The sequence below is a fragment of the Delphinus delphis genome, chromosome 13 (genome assembly GCF_949987515.2).
Source record: "Delphinus delphis chromosome 13, mDelDel1.2, whole genome shotgun sequence".
NCBI classification, from domain to species: Eukaryota; Metazoa; Chordata; class Mammalia; order Artiodactyla; family Delphinidae; genus Delphinus; species Delphinus delphis.
The window spans coordinates 41,151,166-41,170,797 of record NC_082695.1 but is presented as its reverse complement, the minus strand read 5'-3'; the positions used below and the strand labels follow the sequence as shown (position 1 = coordinate 41,170,797).

The following is a 19,632-nucleotide window of genomic DNA, read 5'->3' as shown; positions in this document are numbered from 1 at the left end:
TGTGTTTTAGGATGTGACAATCACTTTTCTCCATTGCCGTGCATGAATTCAGCAGAATGTTTCCACTTAACCCTTATTATTGCTGGCTTTCTGGAGGACCGAGGGTAAGGAGAAAAAAATGTTTTTGCATTAGTTGTTCAACAACTTAGGTGAGTCTGAAATATATACCCAAGTAAATGGGGACTGTAATCGTGGCACGTTCAGAATCAATCTTTTCTGCAGACCAGGAAAGGAGCACTGAATAGCATTCATTTAGGTACTGCCAGATGTATTTCTGCAAGGGGCGTGCCTTGCCGAACCGCTTTGGATGATTTTAAGTGTTATTAAGCAGACTTAACAGGGGCAGCTGGCCCTCAGGATAGAAGTAAAGGACCATGGCACAGAAATCCTTGGTGGAGGAAAGTTCCAGGGCAAACCCATCCTCAGAAGGAGAAGCGCCCAAATGCAGACTGGATTTGAATATCTGAGTTAACAACTCTGGGAATATTTCTCTTCCTCTTGGCCAGCTCCTTCTATGTTGTGGCTGGTTTGCATTTGTGTTTGAAGTACCAGGCGGTTTAATGAAGTTATTCTTTTATAAATTTTGCAACACTGAAGCAAGCATGAGGGCTTTAAATTAGAATAAGTGCCACTTCTGTGTGGCAGGTTCCTTTGAGGACTGATTAGAAAGAGGCCTCCTGCCGCCCAGTCCTTTCTGCCCGGCAGCGGCGTTGGTGCGTGGGCTTGTTTACAGCTCACCTTTGAATTTGCACGAGAGAGCGAGTGTACACCATGCCTGCTGCCTGGGCCTCTGTTAGCGGAAGCTGTCTTCCTTTCCAGGATCATGTTAAATACTTCACTTTAAGGAGTTATTTTTTTAATTATATTGCTTTATTGTAATGAATTAAAATTAACTTGGAGCAGCAAATTATCTAAGGATGTGAGGGTTATAGATTACTGTCACCATAGCTACAGCTTTGTGGGGGGGGAACTCAAGGGCTGTCTTTCTAGAAGCTCAGTGCACCATGAGGGGTGAGGAGACTGTTCCACAGAGACCGAGAAGCAGCGTCAGAAAAGATGCCCAGGAAATGGGAAGAGAACGGGAGTTTAACGTGTGGGTTTATGAAGCGAATAAAGGCTCTTCTTGGCCAGAGTGGTGGGCAGCTCTGCCGTTTTAAGACCTGAAAGCTTCTGGGACAAGAAGAGATGAGGCACAAGAGGGAATCCAAGTGTATGTTAAGACCCAACAAGGTTCCATGTAGAATAAGGGATGCACTTGGCATTCCTGATTCCCTCTCTTCCTGCCTGTGTGCACTGGCTAACAGACAGGTGATTTCAGGGGACGCGAGGCAGGACATTATTAAAGAAATGGGCTTGAAGCTTTCTGCAGGACACAAAACATGCAAGGGGGAGGGAAAGGAAAGAGAGCAAGCCAGGAAAAAAGCACCAGACTTAAGTACAGAATTATTTCTCTTCTCTCCAAACCGGGATTATTTTTTTTTTTAATTGAAAGTGAGAGACACCCAAATGGAATTGGGCTTGTGAAATATTCGCATTTTAAAAGGACTTTCTTAGAATTTAAAGCGAGGCCTACTTGGGGCTCCTTCTAATTGCATTCTCCATGCAGGAATATGAGCCCTGGGGGACTTCCCCCAAAGATCAAAGGCAAACACCAGGCATTTTACCTGTAGAACCCATGCAGGAATGTACCTCTCTCCCAGCTCCACAGCACACACTCGTGCCAACATCCAGCATAGGCACGAGTGTACACACATGCACATGTGCACACACACACTCATCCTTCTGCAGTTTCATTATGGAAATTCTGGAAACCAACACATCGTCTTTTCACAGTTCTATTCTTTGTATGTATATTTACTAAAGCAAATGCCCTAGTAGACAAGCATTCGGTTGCCTATGATGGGGAAAGGTTGTTTTCTGTTATTCTTCATGATTTATAACATGCTGACTTACTCTTACCGTGAGTTTACCTCCTAGAGAGTGTGGCAGTGTTTTTACTAAAAGAAATAATACACTACAAGGAAGTGGCATTTCTTTTGCTCTTTGCCCAGGTTCAATAAACTATTCTTCATAATTATTGGGAATTGGTTGAAGGGAATCCTTGTCCATATCAAGTGGAAAAGCAGGAAGAGTTCGTGCTTCCTCCCCCTCCCTAGAAAGGTTACCCTTTGAATATGAATTACTATGCCTTGTGCTTCTCCCATTCTAATCAGATGACCTTTTGAGTCCGGGGGACAGAGTTTAAATCCTAAGCCTGCCAGTCAGTTTTTACATCAACGCCCTGTTCCAACAGCTTTCAGGTACATAACTTTCAATGGATTTCAAAAACAGACGCGAAGTAAGTCATGCAGGCGGAATCTTGCTGCTGATGGTCAGGCAACCTAACTTGACTGCAAGATCTTGGGCCAAGTAATGTGACGATGGGTAATTTCACTAACTAAACCCTTTACAAAAAACCTTCTGGGATTCAAAGTCTAAGAGAAAAGGGAGGAGCAGGAAATGTGTAATGTTTGCAAGAGGACAGTTCTGAGCAATTATCAATTTAAGCTCCCATTATTTGCTGCTAATTACTACACGAGGCTGTTAAATATTTAGCAGAAGTTTGTTTAATTGTGTTTGACTTGGGATGGGGCGGGGGGCTTGAATATGACTTGAGCATCATGAGTCAGTGTGTACACCCAGAGCCAGGCAGAGAGGAAATTTGCATTCACCCAAGATGAACACATTTCAGTGTCAGCCAAGCCTTCTTTTTCCTTCATTCCACAGATTTATCTTTAAGGTATCTACAATTAGAGCACGAAGAAGGGGCACTGTTCACGGATGTAAAATTGGAAGGAGGTCATTCTTAACCTGGTTTACAGGTGTTCTAGTTTAGAAAGCACCAGTGTGATAAATTAAACATTACAGGGGGAAAAATTAAAGCTTAGCAACAACTGGCACATGGACACATCTGTCTGTGAAGCACTGACTTAATCCCTGAATATCTTATTAGACTGTATTGCCTATCAAAGCCTTCTGTCCCACAATGCGCTGGATCCTGCAATTCTAGAATCTGAGCAGAATCTTTAAGCTCTGGCCTCTCTTTCATTTTTGCTGGCTCTCTGCAGTTTGATTTAAATTTTCCGTTGCCTCCGTGCGTGTAAACAGGTAGCTCAACTCATTATTCTCTTTTAAAAATAAACTTTGTACTTTTAATGTATTTCCCAGTGGCTATTTTGCTCTTTTTAACCTATTCTTCTAATTCGGCACCTTTTTTTTTTTTTTCTTTTTCCTCAGTGTAGTGGATAGTGCATGCTCCTGTCAGTTCAAAAAAGGGAAATTTCAAGCCTGTCCCATATGCAAAACAGATAGGGGTCAGGTAGCGACTGAAATTTTACTACCATTTCTTTTCATGTATTTTATTTATTTGTTTTTAATTAACTAATTAATTTAAATTTTGGGCCACGCTGTGTGGCTTGCAGGATTTTAGTTCCCCAACCAGGGATCGAACCTGCACCCTTGGCAGTGAAAGCAGAGTCCTAACCACTGGGCCACTAGGGAATCCCCTTTACTACCATTTTTAGGCTCGTAATGAGAAATGAAATGGTTACGAAGTTCACGTTGTCATGTATGACCCGTCATCAGTATTTGTCCTTTTGAAGCTGGTGGACCAGCGTGGCTTGTTTTATTTCTCTTAAGTGTTTAATTGTCAAAATACTAAAAATTGCTCTACATTAGCAATTTGGACATGGCATTCCTTTAAAAATTAGTCTTTGCTTAGGCTTCTGAAGACTCACATTAGCCTAAGGCTAGGCTGGCTTTAGGTAGGTATTCTCAAGATATTGTTCACCACCATTGGCTTTCCCAGCTTGGTTTGCTGTTGTAAACAAAAGAGCACCTGTGGTGAAAATAGGCTCCGTTTGAAGTGACCCCTACCTCCCTGCCCAGCCGCATGGATCTTCAGCCCCACAGGGACCAGTACCCTGCCCTTGGCCACTCTCAGCCTGGCTCCTGCTTGGTCTCTCCCCCTGGAGCCCGTCACTCTCTTCTAACCTCCCACTCCAGCACCGGGCAAGTGTGACTCCTCTGAGAACTAAGCCCAGGAGGTGAGGCGCCCTTTCTCTGTGGCCCATGGCACCCTGTCCTCCTGTCCCTGGTGAGTGCCCTGACGGTGAGCAGCTGTAGTCTCTGCAGCCAGCCCAGCCCGGGGATGAGAACATAGCGACCTGCACCGCTCAACAATTGCTTCTTCCCACAAGCCAGCTCAGCCGCTGCAGTGGCTGTAAGACCTTGAGAGTTGGCTTAAACTCTCTGGGACTTAATTTCCTCACCTATAAAATGAGATGTTGGAACAGATGCTGCTAGAACTCTCCCAGCTCTGAAACCATTTCTTTTTTATTCTGAAGTATCACTTACAGGTGTTGTTGGCTCGACCAGCAAATGAGGGATGATGGCTTTGCGTTTCGTTCAGAGTAGGGAGTGGTTTCCATAGCCTAAATAGTAATTTCCAGATTTTAATATTTGGGTCCCTTTATACTTTATTAGATTGTAAATATTTCTAAAGCAGCACTGATTAAGTGCCACTAAAATGTACCACCTTTGTTCATTGATGGTACATGGAAGGTCTTAGTAAACTGCTGAATGAGTGGACATTTTTGGAGAGATGATTATTTATACAGGCAATGCCATTTATTATATATCTCGAAGAATCCTTTCCCTGATTTCTCAGCAAATGCCCATTCTCACCATTGACCATCTTTTTAAATGCCATGCCATAGTTCCATGTGGCATATATGTGTCCCTCTTGCTGTCCCCTTTTGTTTTTTTTGTAATTTGACGGGGGGAGATAGCTCTGAGACTGAAGACTAGGTCGCATCCTCAAGCAGGCGCGGCAAGCTCAATGTGTTTTCAAAACACTGGAAGCAGTGGGCCTCAACTGGGGATGATTTTTCCCCCAGGAGCTATGTGGCAAGGTCTAGAGATTTCTGGCTGTCACGACTGGGAAGGTGCCCCTGGCATGTTGTTGACAGAGGCCAGGGATGCTGCTAACATCCTACTGGGCACAGGGCAGACCCCTAGAGCAAAGACTAGTCCCCCTCGACATTCCAGTACTGCTGAGGTTGGGAAACCTTGTCCCACTGGCCTTCTAGAATCTATTTAATTTGTAGGCATCTCTCTCTAGAACAAAGCAGTTGAATGACATATTTTGTATAATGACTAAGAAATAGCTTACTGGATTGTGTTTTTGGTTTCTCTGGGTGAGATAGAAGAACTTTATACTACAGATACATGGTCAAGCCTTCTGAACATAAACTCATAAACATGCCAGTGTCCACGTGCTTCAGAGTTACCTCAGCCCAACCTTTTCTAGGCATATTTAGCATGAATGTCCAAAGAACAGCAAATACAAAAAAAGTCCTTCAGTGAGGTTTATTAGAATGTGAAATCATTTCCTATGGGAGCTGTGATAGACGCTTCGTTGCCAAAAGCATTTAAAACTAGCCTAGAGTGTGAACTTTATAAAACAATTTTTGTCCAACAAGGGGACAAACTAAATAACCTAATAGTCCTTTTCCTTAATATCGTGTATTTTTCTGATCACTTCTGATGATACCCTTTCACCTTTTGCTTTAATATAGCTTAGTGTCATCCAGAAAAGGCTTTGAGATGTCAGGCCAAGCCCATGTGAACTGTGAAATGTCAAAAGAAAATGCATCAGTGTCTCTCTAAGTTCATAGTGATGACATTACCATATGAAAAAATAAAAAGGGAAATTCTGTCAGCGCAAACATGATCATAAATGCAACATTCATGGCATTAAAGAGAGGGGCAAAAGCATATCGTGACAGACGGTTTGGGAAATCCCATTGCTGTTTATCAAAATAAGTGTAGAACCTCATTTTAGTGAATCCTGCCAAAGTAAAAATCGTGAGTCAGCCACCCTGGTCACGAACATCCATCACGTGAATATGTGTTTTAGACTGTCAGAGCACTTTGGGAAATACTATACGTTTGTCTTTGAAGAACATTCATTAAAATATATCTCACCAAAATGCACGTACCCACATATATGTTCCTGACGTTTGCCAGGTAGGGCCCATAAAGACACAATTACCCCAAACTTCTCCAGCTAAGACGTATATGATTTGTAGACAAGGGAAACTTTGGGGTGGTAGAACGGGGTCTAACTGGTATTTTGGATGGTTTGGGTGATTTTTAGAACATTCTAACAGTACTTCCAAAGCTGAAGCAATTCACTTTTAATTAATTTAAAACTCTGAGTACTTCGGTAGTCATGTGGACTTTGAAAATGTTAATTTATTGCCTTCACATCCTGTTAACCTTATCAAGACAAAGGCTACTCTTCGCCATTGTAGTTTTTTTCTCTAACCTATGGGGGAGATCACCCAGTATCCTCTCTCCATTAGCTAGATACACTCCTAAAGCTGTTTTACTAGCAAAAGAACTTGGGAATGAAAAAAAGAGAGAGCGTGGAAATGTAAAAATCTTGATTAGAAAGTATAATTTAATAGAACATGTATTGAACCAAATGTATTGATTAATGTAGAAGATATAGTACTTATATTGATTCAAACCAGAGATTTAGTACTAAAAGCTCTAAGCCAAAAAGCTGCTGCAGATTTGCTACAAAAGTCAGTTTAATGCTGTCCTTGAGAGCGCCTTCACAAAGAAATTCTTCTAATGTTTGAGGACTAGGTAGAATGCGGTATATGTCAGTTTGATCCCGGAGGGTTTTATTTTGTACTCTAATAGCTGTTACGAGCCTACATTATATCCAAGGAGTAATTTTCCTTAGGGGTGCCCGGCTCGCTTTGTGTCAATATTCTAGCATTTTAAGTCACGTACAGTATATGCTTCTGGGAACAGGGAAGGAGCCAGCCAGACTCATAATGGTCTGCATTCATTAATAAAGGCAGAAGCTTCTGTCCCTCCACTGCCCGCTACAGGGATGCCTCTTTGGCCTTCAGGGACCCGTGCAGACACATTTAAAGAAAGCTTTATTTTGAGTGGGCAGGAGATAAAATATAGGACTCGCAGGCATCTCCTAAGTCAGCTATATGCCCGAGCACAGGGTGACCTTAATGGGTCAAAGAAGAATGCAGGTCAAAAGACTTATTATCCAGGCTGTTGGAAACCAATTGCTTTTGTTTAAAAAAATAAATAAAAAATTAAAAAAAAAAGCAGTAGTGCTTAAAGGTGGACGATAATGTAGAATTCTGTTTGCAGCCTGTAACTGCACGACTGTATGTGTACTGGGATATGCTTCTAGAAAAATGAAAGCACGCAGGCTATCCATAGTGCTTACAGATAAAGGTCCAGCCCTCGTGATAAAAGGAAGGGTAATATAATTAGTTAATCAGTGATGATTGATTACGGATGTGTGCGTTCTTCAACTAAAGAAAAAACAACATGCTGCCATGGTGCTGTCACCATCTGTTGAAAGAAACAGCCACATTTAATCCTTCTGTGTCTTTTATTTCTTCCCGCCTCGCATTGTTGCAAAGCCACAATTGCCTACTATTTCTTCTGGTTGGAAAACATCTCATTTAAATTGAATACAACTGCAGTTTAAATTCGGGATTCTAATGGCATGGTGAATTAGTGGAAAGCTTGTTATATTTTTTTTTCATTCCTTTTTAAAATAGCATGCTGTCTCTTTTTCTTAGTTTTAAAAGCTTGTCAGAATTTGAGACAAAAGGCTATAAATACACAACTCATGGTAAAAATGATTAACATCTTTGAATCAACAAAGCTCACAAAACTTCCATTCTGACAGTTTTTATTTTTATTATCACTGCTATGTAACATTTTGCCGATGCCAACAGAGGGCTACAAAGCACAGACAACGAGACGTGGTCTGTCAAAATATTGGGCAAGCGAGGACAAGCTGTGGCACCGTTTTTGGGGCTAGGGACTTAATTTTTCTACCCTGGGAAGGTAGATTCCCCCTGGCTTTCCTCCAGAGCTTAACTTCATCTTTGTTATAGGTACAGATATTCAAATTCACATCAAGATCACAGGAAAATGGGATAGTTTGGCCAAGGTGAACAGTTACAGGGGATGGTGGGTTGTTTTTTTTTTTTAATTTAAAAATATTTTGCTTGGATTGCATTTTAAATAGGATTAAACCGTTTGACCAGTAAATGTGGTCAGCCCTCTGAAAGGAGGAGGCTGAATTAATCATGTGTTAGCGTGCCAAGCCCAAAATGAGAATTCCAGTCTTGTAAAATGAAAGGCATCTCATATTTTTAAAGAAATTCATAGTGCTAGAAGGGAATTTTTAAGGTCCTCATCTGTTTTTTAGCTTTCTAAGTCTAATTTCACATTTTAGAGAAAAAAAGATAGAACAAACTCCTTCTAAATGGGGCCCTTTTCAGTAAAGAGTGTTTCTGTTGTTGTTGTTGTTTTAAACCTGGCTATTAAAGTATCATACCTAGATGGATCGTCTTTTAAGCTTTAAGGTGTGTTGTGAATTTGATTTTTTTTTTTAACACAAACCCCCCTCGTGTAAAACAACTGTTCATAACTGGGATTAATGGTTTGCAATTTTCGGTTACTTAGACGTGGGGTCTCCAAGAGATGGCTTTTTGCAGAGTAGAATATGGCTCTCTGTGGGATTGCAGAAGTTTTCTTCTCTTCCAACTTCCTTTTCTGTCATCACCCCCCCCAGCCCGCGTCGATGTTGCACTGATGTTCTCCTCGATTATGTAAAACACTTTCCCTTCATTGGAACAGATATTTTTTCTCATAACCTGTCATTGCATTAAAGTACCTTGGGGACTGTGAATTGCTGTGTAAAATTGGTGAGATTACCCACTGCTTTGTTCTAGCGTAGTGGTTTCCTCCAGACCCAAAGAACAGAAAACTCGTAGAGGAGAAGGCTGCTTGCGCGTGGCCTGGCAGCCTTTTCTCGCCCTGCGCGTCCCCGCCTGTGCTGCAGGGGCTCAGGAAGGGCTCTGTGGTGTGGCGGGGTGTGGGGAGGAGATAGGGCAGGCACCTGCCCTCTCCTTGGGCTTAGCGCTTCTCTGGTCTACTTTTCATCTTTCCCACTCGCTTCTTGTCTCCCTTTCTGTCTGTGATTTTAAAAACACACCAAATAGGTGGAAGGCTCCCATGAAGCAACTTCTTGTTTCTCTTATCCTTGGGCCTTCAGTGAAGTCTGGAGACAAACACTCCTCATCTTTCTCTCCAACCCCTAAAAACCAACCCAGTAACCTGTGCAGCTCAGACATTCCTTCCTTCCTCCAGAAGATGAAATCAGGCCATTTGTATTTTCAGTGACTCAAAGTACTGCGTGGAGGAGGGAAACAGTCACATCCCAAAGATCCTCAGAAGTGGTGAGGACAAGCCCTTGAGGACTGGATCAGAATCACCTGTTTGTTTTGTTTTCAATGCAAATATGCCCAGTTGCCACCTTGAGAATCACAGACAATGGTGAGCCAGGACTGGGAGGCCTGACCTCACCCTCAGCTGATCTGGAGAAAAAAAGAAAAAGAAGGACAAAAAGTGATCTCAATGGTATACAGGTATCTCTACACCGAGAGAACTTTCTGCCTTTACCATGTTTCATGCCAGATTTCCCATTTAGACGTGATTTGTATTACAGCTCTTTAGTTTTGTTGAATCTTGAATTTTGCAAGCCGTACCCTTGTCCTTCTCTCAAATGATATATATTTTTTTCTCTTTATATGCAAAGCATACATCCTTTATAGTAGCAACTTCAATCTGTTGCAGTAAGTGATTCATATGTATTTGTTCATTTCTTTGCAGCTCCGAAGAGACTTGTATGGCTTTGGTTTAGGATGAAAGCATCCAAGAAACAACTGTTGCCAACTATTATGGCCAACTTGTGTTAGGTTTTTGTTCTGCAGTATCTTAATATAGGCACATAGAAGAACACAGGATAGATTGCAGTATAGCTTCCTTTATTAACCACTAAAATTCGATTGAATGTGGAATGTCTATAGTAAGCGCTTAAATATTTTTAAATAATGTTATTAAACTGATTTCTGTTTTTTACTTTATGATAAAAAGTAATCACTCATCCTCCTGTCAACGTTCTACCATTTAGATAACTATTGTCATAGATTCTTGTATTTATTTTCTTAATTTTTTAAATTAAAAAAAAAGCACCTTTCTGTAAGATCAGGCTTGACTCTTTGAGATAGGAAAATGCATGAAAAAGTTTAGACAGTGCATTTTGAGTAATTGAACTTTTTTACTGTTTACAACCTCTTTGATCATAATTATGTTGATATTTAAGGGGATAGCAATGTTTCTTAGTCTCATCAGTATTTTGATTACCCTTTATGTCTACGTGCTGGTGAAAAATAATTTGCAGAAGTATTTATTTAGAATCAATCAATCAATACAAAGAAAAAAAGAGTTGGCATAAAACTGGTCTGCTCCTGTATGTACTTTTAGGCGAGGACTACTAAAGAAAAATTTAAAATCCAGCTTGTCTTTTACTGAATTAATAAAAATGGTATGTTTTAAATAAGGCTGAGTGAAATAACATCCTCATTATTTGCTGTCAATCTTCTTACAAAATGGGCGTAGTTTGAAATAGGGAACGGAAGACCTGGGTCCTTTTCACAAGACTCATGTCTCCTCCATTGGTGCTCTTAGCCCCAGTTGGGCAGCCCTGAGCAGCGAGGCCTCTGGTCCTGCATCCTTTATGCATCAGGCAGGCACTTTGCTAGTTTGGTGGGGGATGAAAAGATAACAAAGATCTCTGAGACAAAGCCCTCTGCTGCAAACTTTCCATAGCTCCTCTTTCCCTACAAGACAAAGCCTGAACTCCTTAGCCAGGTACAGAGGGCTCTTCATAATCTGGCCGCAAACTTTTCTCTATCTATCTTTATTTCTCATCAGCATGCTTGGTTCTGGACACTTGAGAAGATTCCAACCAAACTGAACGAGTTGCAGGTCCACGAACATACCTTGCATATTCTTCTTTGCCTTTACCCACGTGGTCTTTGGCCTGGAATACCCGCCCTGCCTCCCAAATGCCTCTTCGTTCATATTCATTCATATTATTCCAGCCTCAACTAAAATGTCACGAGTTACGTCCACTGCAAAGCCTTCCCCAAAGGCCAGGCAGGGTTAGGCGCGCATGATACTCCTATGGTCATTTCTAATATAATCCCACCAGGTTCCTTTACCATCATGTGCCCACGTGACTTTCTTGAGACTGTGAACACTCTAAAGATGGGAGGGCAGAGACCGTCCTTCTCCCGTCAGTGGCCCTTGCCTAGCTTGTCAGTCGTTCAATTGGCCAGACCCGCTTTGCTGAGTGCTGCAATCCTGGGGGCTACGCCTGGTGGTGATACCAGGATTCAAGAGACGCTTGTGAAAGAATGAATAAGTGAATGAAGACCAAAATTACAGACACAGGGAGAGAGCCGAAATTGCAGCTAACCACGAGACCCCGGATGCGTACAATATAAGCAGTATAAAGCACAGTGGGAAATCAGAGAAGGGGAAAGCAGTTTGAGACGGGATGAGCATGAAGTGGTAGTATTTTGTGGTAGACCTCAAGGTTCTGATCAGAAGGGACGGGGAAGGGGGTCGACTGGGAGAGGTGGGAGAACGAGGCTCAGGGGAGGCACAGCGGAGGGAAGGTGCACATCAGGCCATCTCCAGGCGTTTGCTCCGAATGAAAGTCCCGTGGACCTGTGACCATCCCCTGTGCAGGCCATAGGCCCAGGTCTGGGGCCCAGTGTTTACCCCCAGGACCTGGCTTGTAGTTATAAGTTACCCAGGAATCCCAGTTGCCGGCTCAATTTGGAACCGGGATGTTGGCTCAGAAAGGGGACATGCTGTGTGGATGGAGAGGAGGCCACCAGAATACAACAAGGACTGCACCCGCTGGGGACGGGGGAGGTTGCAGGCTGCTGTGATCTGCTCCTGCGCCAGGATGGGACCCAGCACCAAGCCCACCCCAAGGAGAGGAACTGGAGAAGCTTCCTGTCCTCTATGTCAGTTGTCGGCCAGGCTGTTCTTGCCCGTAAAGTCTATATTCAGGGACAGATAGAGCCTCTGCTGTTAAGACGTTCACCTTCTAAGAGTGAGTAGAACAAAAGCATCTGTAATGAATGGAAATGATGCACAGATAAATATAACTGTTAAAATAGTGCTACCCAGGCATTTGAAAAGACGGTCATATCCTGATAAGAAGAGATGGTGGAAGGTAGGGCGGCGGTCTCCGGGGAAGCAAAACAGAGGCAGAGAAAGGGGAGACCCCTGGCCCCGCCCTTCCATCCTGGCTCCCACTGGGGGAGGGGAGGAGCCGGTCCCATGAGCACCGATTCATCTGGGTGCAGAAATACAGTATTTAGGTCATTATAAATCAATCAGCATTTATAGATACTTGGTTTGATGAAAATACAATCACTTAAGGTTTTTTTTTTCCCCCTTTCATTACAGAATCATACGATGACCCAACACAGCAGTTAGTGCAAGCACGGTCTCTCAAGGAGAATGACTTTTGTGGCACAAAAAGGGAACATATTTTACTCTTTGCACGAAACTTTCATTGTTAATGTATATTATTCAGAAACATTGTATTGTACCATAAAACTTGTATTATCAAAACTGTTGGATGTTCATGTGTTTGAACTTTTGAGCACCGGATAGACCCCCTGTATATAAAGTGTCTCACATGTATTATGTCGTCTGATACTAAAATGGTCTTATAAAGACAAGTGGACTTGGGCCCTATTCAGGCAAGATTTTTTAAAAAATGTGAGCAAAATGGCTTAAGAGAAAGTATTTTCAAGGAAGACAGATTAAAACAACCCTGTTACACAGGAGACTATGTTTGGACTTCCTTTTCTTAACACTTAAGCCTAGAATTTCTCTTTTGGTATATCAACAGTTAAACCCAAGACTATTTTTTATTGCTGAAGATTCTTGCAAACCATGAAGAGATGTTCTCACAGAACCCCACAGCTGGATAAGGCCCGTATATATATTTGTAAGCCTTGCAATGTGACAGGTAGCATCACTATATATGCAATAGTTGTTATGTAGACTGTCAAAGAATTTTTTTTTTCCTGGATACATTTGAAGCTTTGAGTGTTCAAGGTTTTCCTTAATGATTTCACACAGCCAAATTCTTGAATCAGTTGAACTAACCTGTATGTTACTGTTATTAATGTTTACTCTGCGGTCTGAACCTGGAGATTACTGGAATTGTTTTCCAAGAGGAAATAAATTCAGTTTACCATTAGGTATGAGTGTATTTGTGTGTTTTCTTTTTCTAGTTACTCTGCCATTAAAAAAAATCTAATTGCCCGCACCCTTGGAAATGAGTTCTGCTCTTGAGAATATCCCAGGCATAACCTCAATCATATTTAAGCTTTCCACGCTGGGCCAAAAGCAGCTGGGAGGAAATTCATCACGTCGCATAGGGAAGGAATCAGACCCGAGGTACTTCTTCCTCTTGCAGATCCTACCAGGTCACATTGTACTGGAGGATTTTGACATCACAGATGGATGTGATGGCTGTTTTCTGCATAATTTGCAGCCCAATTCATGTCATGCTGTGCAAATCTGAACTCAAAGTAGATGGCTGCAATTTGAGAGGCAGTTTGGCTTATGTGTACTTAAGAAGCAGCTTTGTTCATTCAGAAGACAAAGCACAGAGCGGGGAGCCTGTGAGCCTCGCACTGGCACAGAGCGCAGACTCTCGGTGTGATCTTCTCCACATCAGCCACCTCCAGGCCTCACTCCCCCAGCCCGGAGAGGTGACGTGGCTTGGTCATAGGCCTTCACGCAGGCACAGGGTGTTGCCTGGAAGTTTGCTCACTGGTTGCTCACACCATGGCTTGCCACAAAATGGTGAATGAATAGGCACTCGAATTTCAGAGGCTTTTTTTGGGGGGAGGGGGGAGAGAATAGCCATGTGTACGTTGAGTCCTAATATACATGTTTAGCCAAAATCAGTAACTATAGACCTGATGTTAGTGGGCAACTTTGATCCACATCCTGCTTAAAATACTTCACCCACTGGGACTCTTTCACCCTCTTTGAAACTCTGAGGACCTCAAGCAGCTCTTTAAACAAGCGAGAATCTTCACAGCACTTTTTCTGATGGAGAAGCTAAAGCATGGACTGGTTCACTTCATTGTGACTACCTGTCACCAGGGGAACCATGAATGAAACCCAGATACCAGCCACGCAAGGTGTAAGCCTCACCCCATGGTGCTCAAACCCTAGCCTGCGTCAGGATCACCTGGAGGGCTTGTTACATCACAGGGTACTGGACCTGACACCCGGAATTGCTGCATCAGTAGACCTGGTGGGGCTCAAATGTTTGCAGTTCTAGGACATTCCCAGCTGGGGCTCACGTTCCACACTTTGGAGGGCCACACTTTGAGACCCACTGTTCTACCCCATTTCCAAATTAGCTGAGTGCATTGAATGTGAATAGCCATGCAGAGTGCTGGCAAATTATATTACTTATTTTGATACCAATAAAAGAAAGTTTGGTCAAATTTTAGGACCATTCAGAAACAGGTACCTCCTGGTAATTAATGTACGTTTGCTTGCCAGAGTGTATCGTGTGTGTGTTTAGCTTTTTAATGCTAGGAAAACCTAGAACTATACATTTCACAATGGATTGCCAGCATGCTATTTAATTAAAAAGCTTTTTCACCAGCTACATAAATAATGAAGTATGCTAAGAATATGCAAGTACATTCATAATTAAAATACTCAGCTATGTTTAAAAAAATTAAGATCTCTGGCCTATTCAAGGATTTTGCATTTAAAATGAAATAGCCACACGATGATTTTTTAAAAAGCTTTAAAACCTCAGGTTATTAATGAGTGGGTTCTATTTTACTAAAAGGAAGCTGCCCTTCATTCATGAAAAGGAAGCAGGTGATGGTATTATCCAGGGATGGAGCCTAAGCTGCCTTTAACAGCATCACCTCTGAGAGACTTCCCAGGCTCCCGGTAAACAGCAAGGGTTGGAATTCCTAGGAAGCAATGGAGGCTGGTGCCTATCATTCTAGAGGCTGTCACATGGCTGGCCACTGGGCTCCTTCAATACAAGCATTTCAGCCTCTTCCCAGGTAAAGCTGGAGGCCAAAGAGGTTGACTCTTATTGCTCCATATGCCTGCCCGATCCTCCAGTGACTATGAGATCGTTCAGATTCAGCAGGCCCTTCTTTATAACCAACCATTCTTTGGATCATAAATACTGAACGGTGTGTGGAGCAGTCATTCCCTCCTTCTGCTTATTTCCTTGTTTATATTTATTTCCTGCTGCATTCCCTAAGAATATAAGGCAACTTAAATAAAGATTAACAAAACGTTAATAGGGAGCAGCATCGTGCAGAGAAGAGAAAATACAGTGAAGCATTTGGCCTGTTTTCTGCTTTAATTCTGGTTTTGAACGCATTTTCGCACTGGCTTTGAGCTTCCTGGTAGTAAAGGGAAAAACAACAACAGAAAGGAAGGATTATACCACTTGCTCACGAGAGATCTTTTTCCCTATCACTCAATTCCAAAAGAGATTTCTCAGTGACTTTATATGCAGTCAGGTGGCCAATACAACGGCCACTGTTCCTGACCCTAACTTTACGATCTCATGCAGTGGCTGTCATCTGGAGGAGTGTGGCTGCACCTACGGGTAGAGGCCAGAGATGCTGCTAAACATCCTATAGTCCACAGGACAGGTCCCCAGAACAAAGAATTATCAGGTCCCAAATGTCAACAGTGCCAATTTTGAGAAACTGCTCTAATGTAAAATTCTCTATGATTGTTCAAGGACCTTTTTACATTAGAATTATCTGGAAAACTTTAAAACTCTATTGCCTGCAAGATTCATATATATGTGTGCGTGTGTGTGTGTGTGTGTGTGTGTATTTTGGCCTCACTGTGTGGCTTGTGGGATCTTAGTTCCCCGACCAGGAACTGAACCCCTGGGCCCCAGCAGTGAAAGCGCCGAGTCCTAAACACTGGACCGCCAGGGAACTCCCCTAAAAAACTCTATTGCCTGAATCCCACCCCCAGAGAGGCTGACTTAATTGGTCTAGAATGCAGACATGCCCCCGGTGATCCTAGTGTAGCCACACCTGAGACCCACCAGGCCAGGCTCCATTCACACATAAGTATACTGGGCTCAAGATTAGAAATTTGAAAATAACATCCAAGGAGTAGAGAAGTAGGGGCCTCAAACTCTCTTTCCTCAACATTACTTTTTAACAACTGGGCGTGTAATGCTTATTTTAACTCTAAAGTAACATAACCTATGGCAAGCTTCAGAAGAAGGGGAAAGGGGGAAAATGACCCAGAACCCCACGTGGCACCCTTACCCCTGATTCAGGATCACAAGCTTTATGAGTGAGAAATCTGGCCCCATGGGAACTCTGGCCACCCAGAGAGCAAATCACCCATCACCTGCCAAGGCCAGGTCGCCCAGTGTCTCAGGAGAAGCCAGCAATCCGGGTGGTTACGTGCCATGTGCCAATTTCTGAATGTTGGCAGCCTACTCCATTTGTTATTCAAGCTCTGCTGACCCCCACTGTGCAGGCCATATGAGACAGACTTTCGGGCCAGGCCCTACTCTTGGATCGCCAGGTTTGACCTTCAGCATCAAGTATTATTTTTTTCCAATTATTTTCATTCCAGACTATTTAAAATGTTTGTTTAATATTATTATACGGGGCTTCCCTGGTGGCGCAGTGGTTGGGAGTCCGCCTGCTGATGCAGGGGACACGGGTTCACGCCCCGGTCTGGGAAGATCCCACATGCCGCGGAGCGGCTGGGCTCGTGAGCCATGGCCGCTGAGCCTGCGCATCCGGAGCCTGTGCTCTGCAACGGGAGAGGCCACAACGGTGAGAGGCCTGCGTACCGCAAAAAAAATAATAAATTAAAATAAAGTAAAATTATTATACGATTTGTATATGTGAGCATCATAAGCAGTTTTGATGTTGCTTTGTGGCCTTCATATTTCTATTGCTTCAGGTAGAACAGCAATGCACCAAATGGATGTGATCTATATAAGCCTGCCCTTGTTCCTGGATATTTAGATGTCAGATGGAATTTTTTTTTTTTTAATGATGAAGGATAAAAAATAGCAGAAAGTCAGTATTCTCCGTTGCAAGTCAGATATGCTATATTCTCTGTGGCAAATGGAGGCTAGGTTAAATATGCTTTGGAAATCATGTAAATGGGTGAGAGGGTTGACATTCTGCTTTGAAGGTTGATAAACTTAACCAGTGTTCCAGTCCAAATGGAAGGTAAAGACCCCAGAGGCGGCCCCCAGGGGTCCCCCCAGGCTGAGTTAGGCTCCTTGGAGCAGTGCTGGGTCTGTTCCAGAACTTGGAAAAGGATTCCGATGAACCCTCAAGTTCCACTCTACAGAACACGGCAGCCCCGCTTTGTGCCTGTCGGGGTGCAACACTGCAGAACCCTTGAGAAAGGACGTTTGAAACTCCAGATCCATTAGAGAATACCTGCAAACGCTTCTCCACTCAGCTTCAGCAGGCCGGAGCCTCTTACTGTCTCCCTTGTCTCGAGGGAGCACTACCAAAGGTACTGCAAACGCCCAGAGTTCGAGAAAGAGGAATGATTTAGGGTAAAATGACCCGGCGTGGGTTTCTGGCAGAATCCCAAGGCTCAGGTCTGGTTGGCACTGCGTTCCCGGGTGAGCACCTCACGGGGCCAGGGAGGAGCCCCGTCTCCGCCAGATTCCTTTGTAATGAAGTCAGCTGTCAACTGGGGGAAAGGCACAGAGCCCCTTTATTTCCAAGCAGGTGATGCAGCATATTAAAGGTTGAATTCCATCTTGTGCTCGCATCCTGAAGGAGCCAGTTTGCAGGCAAGCTCAGTTCTTTCTGCAAAGAGGGAAACTTGGCAATGGTGGAGGCTGAGTACTTAAATGGCAATCAACTTCTGGCTCATATCAATTAATTCCTTCATGGACTTCTGCCTAAGTATAGCATCTTGAATTCCCAGCTGCGGAGGCTATGAAAAACAGCCCAAACAACACACGCCATGATCCAGGGGATGGCGCGCCGGTGAAACGATGATGGGTGAAGCTGTCTCAGGGAAGCAGTGGGCGCCCATCGGGGGCTCCCTCTTCGTTTACCTGCAGAATCCAGGGCAGGACACATACTCCCTTCTCTGGGTGGGAGATTCTTTGAGAAAACTTTTACTATGTCCAAAGTGAAATCATTCTGAGGGGAATCACCTCCTTTTGGAGGTGATTTTTAAATATCCAAATTTTAAAATATCCAAATCCAAAGTGCCCATGAGATGTGGAAGCAGGATGGGGACTAAGAAATCAGAGGAGGGCTTTGTCATCACTCAGACACCAGGAGAACCTATTCCCAAAGTGGTCCTCGTCCCAAGGAACCTACCGGCGCCGTCTCCATCTCCCTTTCACGTGAACAAGGAGCATCTTGATCAAGCACTGCAGACAGAGGATGAGTATCGGTGGTGCCACATGAGATTTGGCAATCCTTCAATTCATCTGTCAAGCTCAGACCTTGACATCTACACGGGGTTGTGAATTTCAAATCCCTTATCACTCAGGTGGGTTCTCCTCATCTAATGCTCTAACAATGTGGCTATCACCAAGCTATAACCAATGAAAATCAAGGTCACGTGGCAGGGACAAACTCACTTTTCCTCCGCTGCATGTGAAACATCCCTGGTTTGTCTTGCTCTCTGTCTTTTTTAAATTTTTTTAGTTTTTGCGGTACACGGGCCTCTCACTGTTGTGGCCTCTCCCGTTGAGGAGCACAGGCTCTGGACACGCAGGCTCAGCAGCATGGCTCACGGGCCCAGCCGCTTCGTGGCATGTGGGATCCTCCCAGACTGGGGCACGAACTCGTGTCCTCTGCATTGGCAGGCGGACTCTCAACCACTGCGCCACCAGGGAAGCCCTCTCTGCTGTCTTTTACTGAATCAGAGGGAGAGTTTGTTTTCCTTGTCCAGGAGACAGAACCTTTGTTTCTCTAAGGGAGTGTGCTGTCCAATATGGTAGCCAGTAGCTGCCTAAATATGTGGCTACTGAGATTGCAATGAAGTTAAATTAAGCAAAGTTTAAAATTCAATTTCTCATTCTCACTAGGAACGTTTCAAGTGTTCAGCTGCTTTATGGGGCTAGGGGCTACCGTATAGAACAGCACAGATACAGAACACTCTCCTAATCACAGAAAGTTCTCTTGGGCAGCTCGACAATTCTAACCCACCCCCTCCCACCTCCTTTGACCCCTTCCATGTACAGAGGCCCCTCTTCCTCTAGCTCCTTTAGTTTATTTTCCCACCTATCTTCATACTGTTCTCTGTCTTCAAATGTGCACTGGTTTTCCCCTCTTCAAAAAAAAAAAAAAAAAAAAATCATTTTTCCTGACTCCGAAACCTCCTCCCAAGGCTGTTTTATTTATTTTCTTCCAAATTTCTCAGCTCTGTGGTCTGCTCCCACATCCTCCACTTCCTGACCACTGACTCGCTGCTTCCTCACCTGCAGGCTGGCTTCCATCAATATCCATTTACTGAAAATGTGTTCCGAAGGTCACAGTGGCCTTCTCACCACCCAACGAGAAGGGTTTTCCCCCCGTCCTCACTCTCCTCTGCCTTTCAATAATTTACACCATCAGTCACCAGGCC

The 19,632-nt window shown here is 43.6% G+C and overlaps 1 protein-coding gene across 2 annotated transcripts in view; it reads left to right on the top strand.

The window, feature by feature from the left end:
* ZNF521 (zinc finger protein 521) overlaps positions 1–13,186 on the top strand; it is a 283,124-nt gene extending 269,938 nt beyond the window's left edge. The window contains exon 8 of one of the 2 annotated variants that reach the window (XM_060029516.2): positions 12,430–13,186. In XM_060029516.2, the coding sequence (XP_059885499.1) occupies positions 12,430–12,459 (30 nt within the window). In that variant the 3' untranslated portion in view covers positions 12,460–13,186. Of the gene's footprint in view, positions 1–9,771; positions 10,297–12,429 lie in introns of those variants that run through there. The other variant, XM_060029515.2, reaches the window with a different exon arrangement.
* The last annotated feature ends 6,446 nt before the right edge of the window (positions 13,187–19,632 follow it).